At 36.6% G+C, this 12,221-nt stretch overlaps 1 protein-coding gene across 1 annotated transcript in view; it reads left to right on the top strand.

The window, feature by feature from the left end:
* Positions 1–3,714: 3,714 nt before the first annotated feature.
* The window catches only part of OPRM1 (opioid receptor mu 1), a 70,280-nt gene continuing 61,773 nt past the window's right edge, over positions 3,715–12,221 (top strand). Inside the window, exon 1 of the mRNA XM_019412635.2 lies at positions 3,715–4,231. Within this exon, the coding sequence (XP_019268180.1) occupies positions 3,939–4,231 (293 nt within the window). The 5' untranslated portion in view covers positions 3,715–3,938. The remainder of the gene's footprint in view (positions 4,232–12,221) is intronic.

Below are 12,221 nucleotides of genomic sequence, written 5' to 3'. Positions count from 1 at the left end.
GTAATTCTAAGAGAAAAGTCACATGGTTAGTCCATACGTCTATACACTGAGTCCTGGTTAGTTAACAGAATATACTGACTCTAAAAAAATAAATGTTATTATTATACTCATAAAGGTGTTTTGTTTTCAAGCTGTGCCATTTAAAAATCACCCAGATTATTTTAGATGAAGTATTGTCTTACTCAGTTTGGGCTGCTATAATAAAATCCAGAAACTAAGTGGCTTATAGGCAAAAGAAATTTATTTCTCACAGTTCTGGAAGCTGAAAGCCCAAGATCAGGGTGACAGCATGGTCAGATTCTGGTAAGGGTCTTCTTCCAGGTTGCAGATTGCCAAACTGATCTTTTCTCACTGTATCCTCATATGGCGAAAAAAGAGCTAGAGAGTTCTCTGGAGTTTCTTTTATAAGGGCAATAATCCCATTCCTTTTATTTTTTTAATGTTTATTTGTTTGTTTTGAGAGAGAGAGACCAGGCAAGAGGCAGAGAGAGAGGGAGAGAATGCCAAGCAGTCTCCAAACTGTGAGCATGAACCCGACACAGGACTCAATCCCATGAACCATGAGAATCTGATACTTAACCCATCGAGCCATTCAGGCACTCCAACAATCTCATTCCTAAAGGCTCAACCCTCATTACCTAATTGCCTCTCAAAGACCCTATGTCATAATACCACCACACTGAGTGTTAGGATTTTAACATATGAATTGGGGGTGGGGGGGGACACAAACATTCCATCCATAACATTTATGAAACATATGCTGGGCACCTGGGTGGCTCAGTCAGTTGAGCCACGACTCTTGATTTAGGCTCAGGTCATGGGATTGAGCCCTGCATCAGGCTCTGCGCTGAGCATAGAGACTGCTTGGGACTCTCTCTCTCTCTCTCTCTCTCTCTCTCTTTCTCTCTGCCCCTCTCTCCTGCTCACTTGCTCTCTCAATAAAAATAACAACAAAAAAATATATACTAATTATGTCTCAATTAAATTAGCATATTATAGATGGAAATATATTATACATTTAATACATGCAGAGGAAAAAGTCCACTATGTATTAAATACCATGTAGTGAACGGGCCTACCCTCAGGAATCTTCCTGCACAGTGTATAAAGCTGAGAGAGTAAATAAAATATATAAAGTAGGAAGTAGGCATACAAAAGATGACAAAATCATATTCCAAAAGATTTTCTTAGATTTGAATCATGAACTAGATCTAACAAGATGTCATTTTAAAATTAAAAATCTATTGTGTTGTGCTCAGATCCCTCTAAACAACTATAAATTTATAGGACAGGAGAAACATGACTTATAAGGCATAAGAAGTAAGCTCCAATTGTATCTAACTTTTAAAACTGCAGAACTTGGCCCAAAGTAGACCTTTAATAAATATCTATTGAACTCATTTGGCTCATGTTTAGGGAATGTCGTCAATACTAAACATAAGGACATAAGGAAAGTCAAGAAAGTAATGTGACTTCAAAAAAAAAAAAAGTCAATGGGGCCTTCCAATAACTATATTGGTAGAAAGAAAAGTTTGTAATATTGCTAAGTTTTTATTGGTCAAGCCAAACTTAAGGCACTGTTTTTAGCTCTGGAGCTGTACCTTAAGAATGGGGGGGGCGGGGGGGAGGGAAAAAAGGAAAGGAAAGGAAAGGAAAGGAAAGGAAAGGAAAGGAAAGGAAAGGAAAGGAAAGGGGAAAGGGAAGGGAAGGGAAGGGAAGGGAAGGGAAGGGAAGGGAAGGGAAGGGAAGGGAAGAAAGAAAGAAAGAAAGAAAGAAAGAAAGAAAGAAAGAAAGAAAGAGTGAAAGGGAGGGAGGAAGGAAGGAAAAAGGAAATAAGGACATACAAACTATAATGTGACTAGAAAAAAGGCAAGGTTACAGAAAAAAACCAAAACTACATTTTATAAGGAACAGCCAAAAGAAAGTAATATTTAAATTGTAGAAGAGACTACTTAATTATTGTCAAATATATGAAGTGGAATAATAATGTTATTTATTAACTACTATTGTATTATATATCTCATTTAATCCTGCTAACAGACCTATGAGGTATTATTAACATTTTTTTTACTGATAAGAAAACTGTCACTCAGTGTGAGAAAGTAACATATTCAGATTCACACAATTAAAAGTTATAAATCTAAAATTCACAAAATGATTTGAGTCAAAGGCCAGGGCTTATTCCATTGTCCCTATTTGTCTTTCACATCAAGTAAAGCTTAGACTGCTTCTATGTGTCCTCAAGAGACTAAATAATGCCAGAGAGATTTCAGTTCATTGTGAATGAATTGATATACAAGTTCATACAAGAATATGTGGTAAGGTATTTTTATTAGTCTTTGGGAAATCTCTGTAAACTTTTATTGCTGAAATTACACTCTTCAGTATAAAAGGATAAAAATAATATTGAACATTGACCAAGTAACTTATGGTTAGTGGAGTTTACTAATGAGTTATCTGTTTTCAAGAAAATGGTAAAAAAAAAATTGGAATTAAATGTTCTTTCCAAGCACCTTAACCTACTCCTCTCTCTGTTCCCCAAGAAGGTTGCTTTTTACAGCCAACTGGGGATACCTAATCCGAATGCTTATTGTTAAAAGACATATACATACACAAATACACACATGTACAGATATGAGAATTACTTCAGAATTAGTATTAACTTACCAAAAAACAAAGAAACAAACAACAACAACAAAAACATCTTACCCCTGGTTGATTTAAATTTTATTTCTAAAATAAAAATATTTGGGGTCTTGGAAGTGAGGTATCAAATTTTTAAGTGTATCAATATTCTTCAACCTTGTGTGGATATCAACCAGTTCCAGATATCTATGAAATTCCTCTAGGAATCTCTATAGGAGGAAACAGACTGAAATAATGCAAATGCTTGATGTTGACACGCTTCTACTGAAAAGCACATGTTCATGTGCCTGGCAATAAAAGAGGTAATAAATAATTCTAAACAGATCTGTGAGATTTAAGTGTGGAGGATCACCTTTACCTTTCGTTGACTTTCCTGAATGCCACAATCCCCTGATTGCTGTAGCCAGTTCTTGTGCCTTTTCCCCACCAGGATAAAAATCAGTTGCAACTAAAGCTTCTGCTCTAGCAGAAATTAAAGGAATATGGACTGAATGGAATAAGTTTCCTACACAAAAGTTTGTTTCTCACTTCTTTTTCAGAAAAAGGACATTTGTTTCAGACAGGTTTGTAGGGTTGAAAATTCTCGTTCAGTGATGTAAAAACACCTTTGCTATGTGTAGACACGCAGGACTGAGACAAGGAGACTAAAGACGAGGAATTTGTGTGCCCTATGCCAAAAGATTTCATCAGACTAGAGGGCTGGAAAAGGGTTGGGGGGTAAGGATTACTCAGGTTGCACCAGGCCAATGTGTTTCCTGTCGTATTGTATTATACAGAGAAAACGGCGCTAGGAAAATAGAGTGATGTCAGCCCCTTTTCTTATGCTTTACTGCTGCCAAGAACTAACTCTCTCTCCCCCCAACCCTTCCCTCCAACTCCCTTCCCCATTCTGCTCCTCCTTAGATGTGTTTGCAGGGACGAGTGCCGAATGGGGAGACAGACCAACTCGTTAGATCGCTTTGCGCAAAATCCACCCCCCTTCTCTCTTCTCCCTCCCCTCCAGCCTCTGGATCCCGCACAGCCCTCCCTCCCCTCCCTACAGTGGTGTTGGGTTGAGGATGTGTCTCTACTACTAAGGCGAAAGGGGGCTACAAACAGTGGATAATGTCAGATGCCCAGCTCTCCCCTTCTGCCTGAAGCTCCTCTCTGGCTGCACCAGGATTGGTCTCTGTAAGAAATAGCAGGAACTGTGGTAGCGGCGGCGAGAGGAAGCAGCTGAGACGCGTGGAACCTGGAAAAGTCTGGGTGCTCGCTGTTACCTCACAACGAGGTCCCAGCCAGGCGTCAGCACCATGGACAGCAGCACCGTCCCCACGAACGCCAGCAATTGCACTGATCCCTATTTGCACTCTTCAAGTTGCTCCCCAGCACCTAGCCCGGGTTCCTGGGTCAACTTCTCCCACCTAGATGGCAACCTGTCCGACCCATGCGGTCCTAACCGCACGGAGCTGGGCGGGAGCGACAGCTCGTGCCTTTCGACCGGCAGTCCTTCCATGATCACAGCCATCACCATCATGGCCCTCTACTCCATCGTGTGCGTCGTGGGTCTCTTCGGAAACTTCCTGGTCATGTATGTGATTATCAGGTAAGGAAGGCGCCAGGGCTCCCAGCAGAGATTTCAGCAGCTAATAGGGGCGTAAAGGGACACCTGACCCCTGGGTAGTGTTTGGCGGGAGGATGAGAGAAGAGAGGTAAACAGGGGGGTATTATGGGAGCGACAGTGGATAGAGTGGTTGTTGTGAGTGCAAAAATCTACTTTTCTGTTTTTCTCTCCACTGTTAAAGAATCAAAAATTTCAGAAACAGAGAAGTTGCTTTGGTAGAAGCTGTAAAGCTCCGGGGAAAAAAAATAATAATAATAAGCTCTGTGTTAGAGCTCACTTACACTGAGCCAAGGGGGCTCTTGGACACAGGAACCCTCAGTCCCTTCCACAGGAGCTGTGGACACAGTAATTTGTGAATAATGAAAGAGGAATTCTAGTAAGATTTCCTAATTTGGGGGCCGATCTCCTTTTGAGTTCTTTTCAGAGAAGAACCTTGGCAACTCTCCTACCCCTGCTGGTTTCCCTGTACTTTGCTGCACCCCCTGCCCTCCTCTTTCCTTGTCACATTTGTCTCACTTCCCTTGTGGCCATCCTGAGGCCACACTCAGTGAGAAAGTTTTTCTTGTGTCTCTCCACAGTAAATAATGTTGTTTTGTTGTAATAAATATGACAGTTGGGCTGCCTAGACCATTTTGCAGTTGGCAGCTGTAGATCTGCTATGGGAGTCACAAACCGAATTGGGAATAGAGTGTGGTTCAGGAGAAATGCAGGGTATGACTGTTTTTCAAATCCTCTGATAATGAGACCCAGTTAAAAGTGACCAAAAGCGACATAATTCTGGATTATAAACTATAATATAAAGAAGTTACAGTGGTTGCTCATGGGGAAAAAAGTGTCTTTACTCAGTGAAATTATGTCAAAAGAATTTGTGGGCCATATTCTGTTTACTCATATGCTCCAGGTTTGTTTGGCAAAGAGTGTACGAGTTTTCAATATTAATTGAGATTAATGTAGATTGCATTAGTGCTGGTGTGTATATTCAAATCCTACATGCTAATATGGAATATGATATATTCATTTTTGTTAAAGTAAATAAATATTTTAACACCTTAAAATGGGGTTTTCTTCCTACTAGGGGTTATTTGTATGTAGTGAACATGGTATTTTCATATTTAGTTACAATATTCACTCCATCTATTCAGCAAGTATTGTAGGGCTTAATGGAGCTCCTCAATCATTAAACAATCATGTTCCCTGTTATACTTTCATGATCAAGGTGCTGCAAGTTGCTTGTAATCGATTCTTTCTTATATGCCTGATCTCTTTAATTAATGATTGTTAAAGAATAAAACTAATTTCTCTAATCTTTTGCTGAGGTATAAGATAAGTAGTGTCTCTGAGAAAAGAGCACCATCTATTGAGAAGAAGGCTAACAACAGAAGGGAAAATGCAGGAAGGAAATCAATGGAAGAATTTATTTTTGAAAACATTTACCTTGTAATAATCCAAAACAAAGATTCAAAGATAAAAAACCAAGTCTAATTTGCAGTTATGATAATAAAAATAAATAAATAAAGCATAATTAAAGGACTGCTTTATAAAGAGAGAATATGATTCTCATTTGTCCTAAGAAAATTCATAGAATCACAAGCTGATAAGACTGGAAGGGACCCTAGAGATTACCTATGCTAGAGGAGTAAACTGAGGCACAGAAAATATCAGTGATTTCTCCAAGGACAGATAGTTCATTAGTTCTATAATACTGTTAGTTCAATATAATATCTATATTAGCCAATATAATTTTCTTTTTATTAGAGTGGCAAATTATGATTTGAGTTAATTCAACTAAAAGACTGACGGAATAGATTTAGTTAGCCGTAATAATGCGGAAATAATAAAGTACCCCCAAATTTATGTCTGGAATCATGGACACAATGAAGAGAAATTACTAAAGTGTCTAGAAATCCTGTCTGAAGCATAATCTTTTATTTCCTTTTATTTCTTCTCTTGGTATTTTCCTTCCTTATTTTTCTCCCCTCTAGTTTACACTTTTCTATAAAGAGAGAGCCAGTAAAGCAGCAATTTGGCTGTGAAATAAGAAGGCTGGTATTATTTCAGTGTTTAAGAGATTGCTGGTTAGGTGAGTTTGTTTTAAAGGCATCTGACCTCTTGATGGCTTGGAGACAGATAGTGACATTGCATCTTAGTGAGAACATGATATTATGCTTTACTTCTCTGTTCTAACAAAATGCAGTGTGATTTGAAAACTCATCCCCAACACCCACCTGTGGCAAGTTGGGTGTTTAATTCCACAGTCAGGTAACCCTCTGGGAATATGACTGCGAAACAGAAAAATAGACAGTTTAGTGACTGATGAAGTGATGAAGAAAGCATCTGGGGTTGAAGAAAATATGTTTATTTAGCTTAGAATATTTAATTGGACTGTCTCCAGGCTGTGGTGTTTTTACTACAAAAGTGATAGTTCAGAGATATTATTGCCCCTGTTAAAAAGGTGAGTAAAATGCTACCCCCATTAGAGTATTGAGGTAAAATGCTCACGTCCTGCTATTATTTAAAGTTCAACAAATACTTTTGAAAGGTCAAGTACAATTAATGGTCAAGTTGCAGTTTCCTAACCAGATTAAGGTAATATTTATTCGTATGTTTTAATACACCAAGTGAATCATGAGGCTCAGGTGACTATGGCAACCAAAACAACAACAAAGATAACTGCTAACGCAGATACCATGATTAATACTGCTCTGTTCTGTCCCAACTCCATCATCATCATACCTTCATCAACAACATTATTAAATAGTATAACTTAAGTAGGATTCTTACACAGAATCTGTTCAGCTGTTCTGAAAAACATGAGGGAGGAAAAGAGATACCATCACCATCCTATGATCTAAAGATTTAAAATCCAGATGTCAAATGATAGAAATGTTATAGCTATTCATCACACAAAAACTTTTTTTGGTTTTAAAGAAAAAAATTACTTGCAAGGTAATATTATTAAATTTACCACACAAATTCTAAAAACTGTGGTGATAAAATATTACAAAATGTATTATTGTCAAGAATATTTTTTAAAAAATCAGCCAGAATAGTACACAGAGTTATAGCCACCAGGAATGTTTCATTTTTTGAGAGCGCTTATCCAAAGCATAGAATTAATCATAAATATAAAAGTTGATATTGTCCCACATGGATTTATTTTTGTAAGTTTTTTTTCCAAAAAGATTTGTCCATGTAGTCGTGAACATTGTCTATGCACACACTGTTAAGAAAGAAAGAAAGAAAGAAAGAAAGAAAGAAAGAAAGAAAGAAAGAAAGAAAGAAAAGAAAGAAAAGAAAGAAAGAAAGAAAAGAAAAGAAAGAAAGAAAGAAAGAAAGAAAGAAAGAAAGAAAGAAAGAAAGAAGAAAGAAAGAACAGAAAGAAAAAAGAAAAAGTAGAGGGTTGGAAACTGTTAGATCTCTATGAGTTGTGTAAATCATCCTGACCAATAAAGTTCCAATGAAGAGCGCCAAATGAATGATATTGCCTTCATTTTTCAGATTACTTCTTAATTTGACTAGATAAATTCTCAATATGACCAGTTACCAGAGCAGAGAATGTATATATATGCAAGATGTTATTGTCATTTTTCTTTCACTAAAAAGTATTTCTGACTTTAAAACAAGTCCTATGAGCTTATACTTGTTTTATATACTAAATATTTGATTCAGATTTAAACTACAAAATGAACAGGCATGACTGATTAGAACAGAAGTATAAGCTTTTTTCCTCACTTCAGATATAATTAGCTGAAAAATAAGGAATAACAATGTTTTATCTAATATATATATATTAGATATATATTTTATATATCTATTATATATATATTTTATCTAACACACACACACACAAATACGTATATACATATGAGTTAATTTTAATGCATAAGTCCCTGAATATGGTCACTAGTAATTTTAATAAAATAAAAAAAGATAATTGTTTATTTAGAAAGCTCAAATACTAACAAAGCTTGCTTTCTTTTTTAAAACTGTAAAATATCCTAGTTAGAGGATGATTTTTTTTTTTGAGGATGGATTTAAAGGAAAAAAAATCCTACTAAATAAAAATCTGTCCTTAACATAATGGTTTACATGAAAATATAAGAATTTAATTGTATTCCTTTTACTTGCAATACAGAGCTCCTCGTAGTATTTCTTACAGTGTCAACTTTATTTCACATATAGGTGCTAATTCTACCATAACACTGTTCTTCAGTGTGTCCTAAAAACACTAAGTTGCTTTTCATTTCCTCTGTGGTAGGTTGTGTTTCTGTCATCTACATAGAGTTATCACTGAGTTTCTTTTCTTTCTCTCCTTTCTTTCTTGAAAGAATGAGCTATCTCATATTTTATTAAATGTTTCCAGCACAAAGGAATGTATAGAGAGTAATAAGATTCTTCACCTTCAAAAATTATATGTATAATTATAATAATTATATATACTAGTAATATATATTATATATTACACATAATGATATATATTGTATACTTTATATAATATACAATACATGCTTGTATGTTTTATATATTATAAGTTGGGGCGCCTGGGTGGCTCAGTCGGTTAAGCATCCGACTTAGGCTCAGGTCATGATCTCATGGTTCGTGGGTTCAAGCCTCACATCAGGCTCTGTGCTGACAGGCCTGTTTCAGATTCTGTCGATCTCTCTCTCTCTCTCTCTCTCTCTGCCCCTCCCCCACTCGCGCTCTGTCTCCCTCTGTCTCAAAAATAAACATTATATATTATAAGTAATCCATAATATATAACAATTATATATACATAATAACATATAATATGTAAATTATATTATACATATGCTACATATATATAAGAAGTGGCCTCATTTCTCCTATTATACTGACTCCCCAGAGACTATTATTATTGTAAATTTGGTGGTTATTATTCATAGGCATATTTTAAACTTTTATTTTTGCTGTGCTTCCATAAAGTATAATCTTTGAAACATGTTCTTTGAACTTTATATATTAAATGTTTATATTTTATATTAATGTGAATAGACATAATTTCACTATTTTCCCAGAGTTGTTCTAGTTCCAGCAGATCATAGAAACGAGATGTTGAAGAATTAACTCTCCTTAATACTGTTAACTTATCTCTAAATCTGTGTTAAGAATTATTGTGAAGATTTCTTCACAAGTGTTTTCCTGAACAAATATTTTCATTAATACTTACATGCAGTATTTGGGGGAAAACTTCTGGCAACTGCTACAATAAGTAAATCTTGTGAATAAAACCTAGGTATAATTTCTCTACTTCTAAGGAGGAAATAAAAATAATTGGTTTCTGACTACTTCAAAATGTCATTCATGCTAAATGCTAACAATCCTTACTTTGGGATTTTGAATGTCTTAGAGAACTCTTTACACATAAAAGTTTAAAATGTTATTTCTTCTAGAATTCCACTTTAGGTATTAATTGAAATAAAATTATTTTGGTTAGCAGGAGCAGATAAACTGGTTTTGATAAATAATGTAAAACAGTGTGACATCTTAAAATATATTAACGATAAATACTAAGACTAAATGTTGTGTGAAGTTTTTAAAATATGTGAATTTCATATTTTTAATCTTCATAAAGATTAATGTATATTAATTAACTAAAACAATGATTTATGACTATAGTCTCCAAACTTGTGTTTAGATGTAGACACTTACTTCAAGAACTCCTAAGTCAATATATTGGAGTGCCTGGGTGGCTCAGTAGGTTGGGCAATTGACTCTTCCGTGGGCATTCAGCTCAGGTCATGATCTCATAGTTCATGGGATCAAGCCCTGTATTGGGCTCCGTGATGAGAACACAGAGCTTGCAGAGGGATCAATCTCTGCCTCTCTCTCTGCCCCTCTCTCTGCCCCTCCCTTGCTCCTATGCACTGTGATCTCTCTCTGTCTCAAAATAAGTAAGTGAACTCTATTTAAAAAAACAAACTCATAAGCCAATATATAAAGGAAATCAAAGGAGCTATTCAGGATGAATCTCATGCTGGGGCCACAGAGCACTGCTCAACTGCTAGCCCCATCCTACCCTCCATTGCTGTCCTTAGAGCACTTTCATGGAATTTCCAGAGCTCTCTCAGGTAATATTTTAAAATAGTGATTTTCATATCGTTTCAGACCTTTGTTGTACCTCACCTCTCATCCTGCTGTTCACCTTTGACTTCAGTGATTAGTATGGCAGTTAGTTTTGCCCGGATATATCTTGGTAACTTTCTACCCTAGCTGCATCTATAGCCCTTGTTTTCATCCCTGGAACTTCTCTGACTCTACCACCCTCCACAGAAATCAGTGTGGTATTCACAGGTGAGAATGTGTGAGGAAGTTGCCACCCACGAAAGACACCTTGACTGGGGAAATGGGAAGCTGTGGACAAATGGTCCCCTCTGCTTCCCTCTACCCTTAGGTACACAGTTCTGAGGAGCAGACCACAAGGCACATTAGAAACTCTGGTCTTCATTGTGACCATTTCAAGAACATGCTTTTCCTTCTTTCCTTTTTACCTTCTACTCCCCCACTTCTGTTCCCACTTCTATTCCCTGCAAACGTTTTCCAAAATGATTTACCTTCACACCAATTTCTGCCTCACTCTGTAAAGCTCATCATTCCTGTTATTTTTATGATTGGTTACAATGTGTTGGCACAGTAAAATCCAATTAATAAATAGACCTTTGCCAATTCATTAAATATAGGTTTTCCTGAATAATTAAAAGTTCTTAAGAAAAATTCTAATCAGTATCCCATATTAGAACAATGAAGAGAATTCATGAGCGAAGCTTTTCCTTTTATTAGTTTTCCTGTTTCAGGATTCAGGAAAGGCTTTAGATTTTCCCTTAATGGACAGGAAGGAGGTAACAGTCATGTGTAGTGTTCAGATTCCTTCTTGAGTTCAGGGTGATGGTAGCAATATGCTCTCAGATATGTAAAAGAAATAAATAAAGCCTCCTGTGCCTTCTAATAAATTATCTGAAGACAAAAACTACCACCCCCTTCTCCACTGGTTCCAAGTTATATAATAACCATAAAAGTTCTCATGATAACTAAATTCAAGAAAATTTCAGGGTCCTCAAAATGAGCTGAAACAGCAGATACAAGAAATGTCGTATACAATAAACATCATGTAATGAGTTTGTCTTCGCATCTCCTTTCCCTAGGCATCCATTCTTGCTTCAGGCCATTTTATTTCCCCACAAATTCTTCAGGCTAAGGGTCTTTGAATTCAAGATATACATTGTAGAATATAAAGGTCACATAGAAAAAATGTTTTTTTGCTTTGGCTCAGGACCCCAAGTGCCACTTGTGGCTCAATTTCAAACTGTTCTGTGCCTCATTCTCCTCATCTGTAAAATGTAAGAATTGAACTGAAAAACTCTTGAAGTCCCTTCTAGTACTAAGAATTCCTATGGCAACTTCAAGGACTACTTCTCCATAATTTTGCAGCTATACTATCTAGGGAAAAAAGAGTAATGATTTACCAAATTAAATAATGTTTTCAATTCCATCTCACCCTCTTGCATTTTAGATAAGCTCAAATGGATTCTGTCAGAGAGAGAAATTGCTGAGATGCCAGTTTGGTGGTAGTCAATTAATATAATGAGCCAGACTGAAGGCAACAGTCAAGGCTTCATTCACTTACTGTGAGAGTATAAGCAAGACACAAAACAAGATACAAGTGTCCGCTCCCCGGGGTTCTGTTTTTCCCACATTAAGGCACCAGGTCACAAGAAGAGCTAGGAGCGGGAAAGCATTGAGTCAGAGAGAAGAGTTTCTTCAAGGACTCCTGATAAGGAGGTCTCAGCAGAGACACCTGGAAATAGCTTTGTCAAGGCCTACTCAATAAGAAGGCTCCAAATGGAGGCAGTTGGACTAGTGATGCATATACATCTTAGAGCATTGCTGTTGAGGTGGAAGAGGGGCATGAGTCCTCGAACACAAATTCCTCCAGATTATATACCAAGTCTCTTGT

This window comes from Panthera pardus, unplaced genomic scaffold (assembly GCF_024362965.1).
Source record: "Panthera pardus isolate Hobbes unplaced genomic scaffold, ASM2436296v1 HiC_scaffold_17, whole genome shotgun sequence".
Classification (NCBI taxonomy): Eukaryota; Metazoa; Chordata; class Mammalia; order Carnivora; family Felidae; genus Panthera; species Panthera pardus.
The sequence above is the reverse complement of the archived record's forward strand: the minus strand, read 5'-3'. Positions and strand labels throughout refer to the sequence as shown.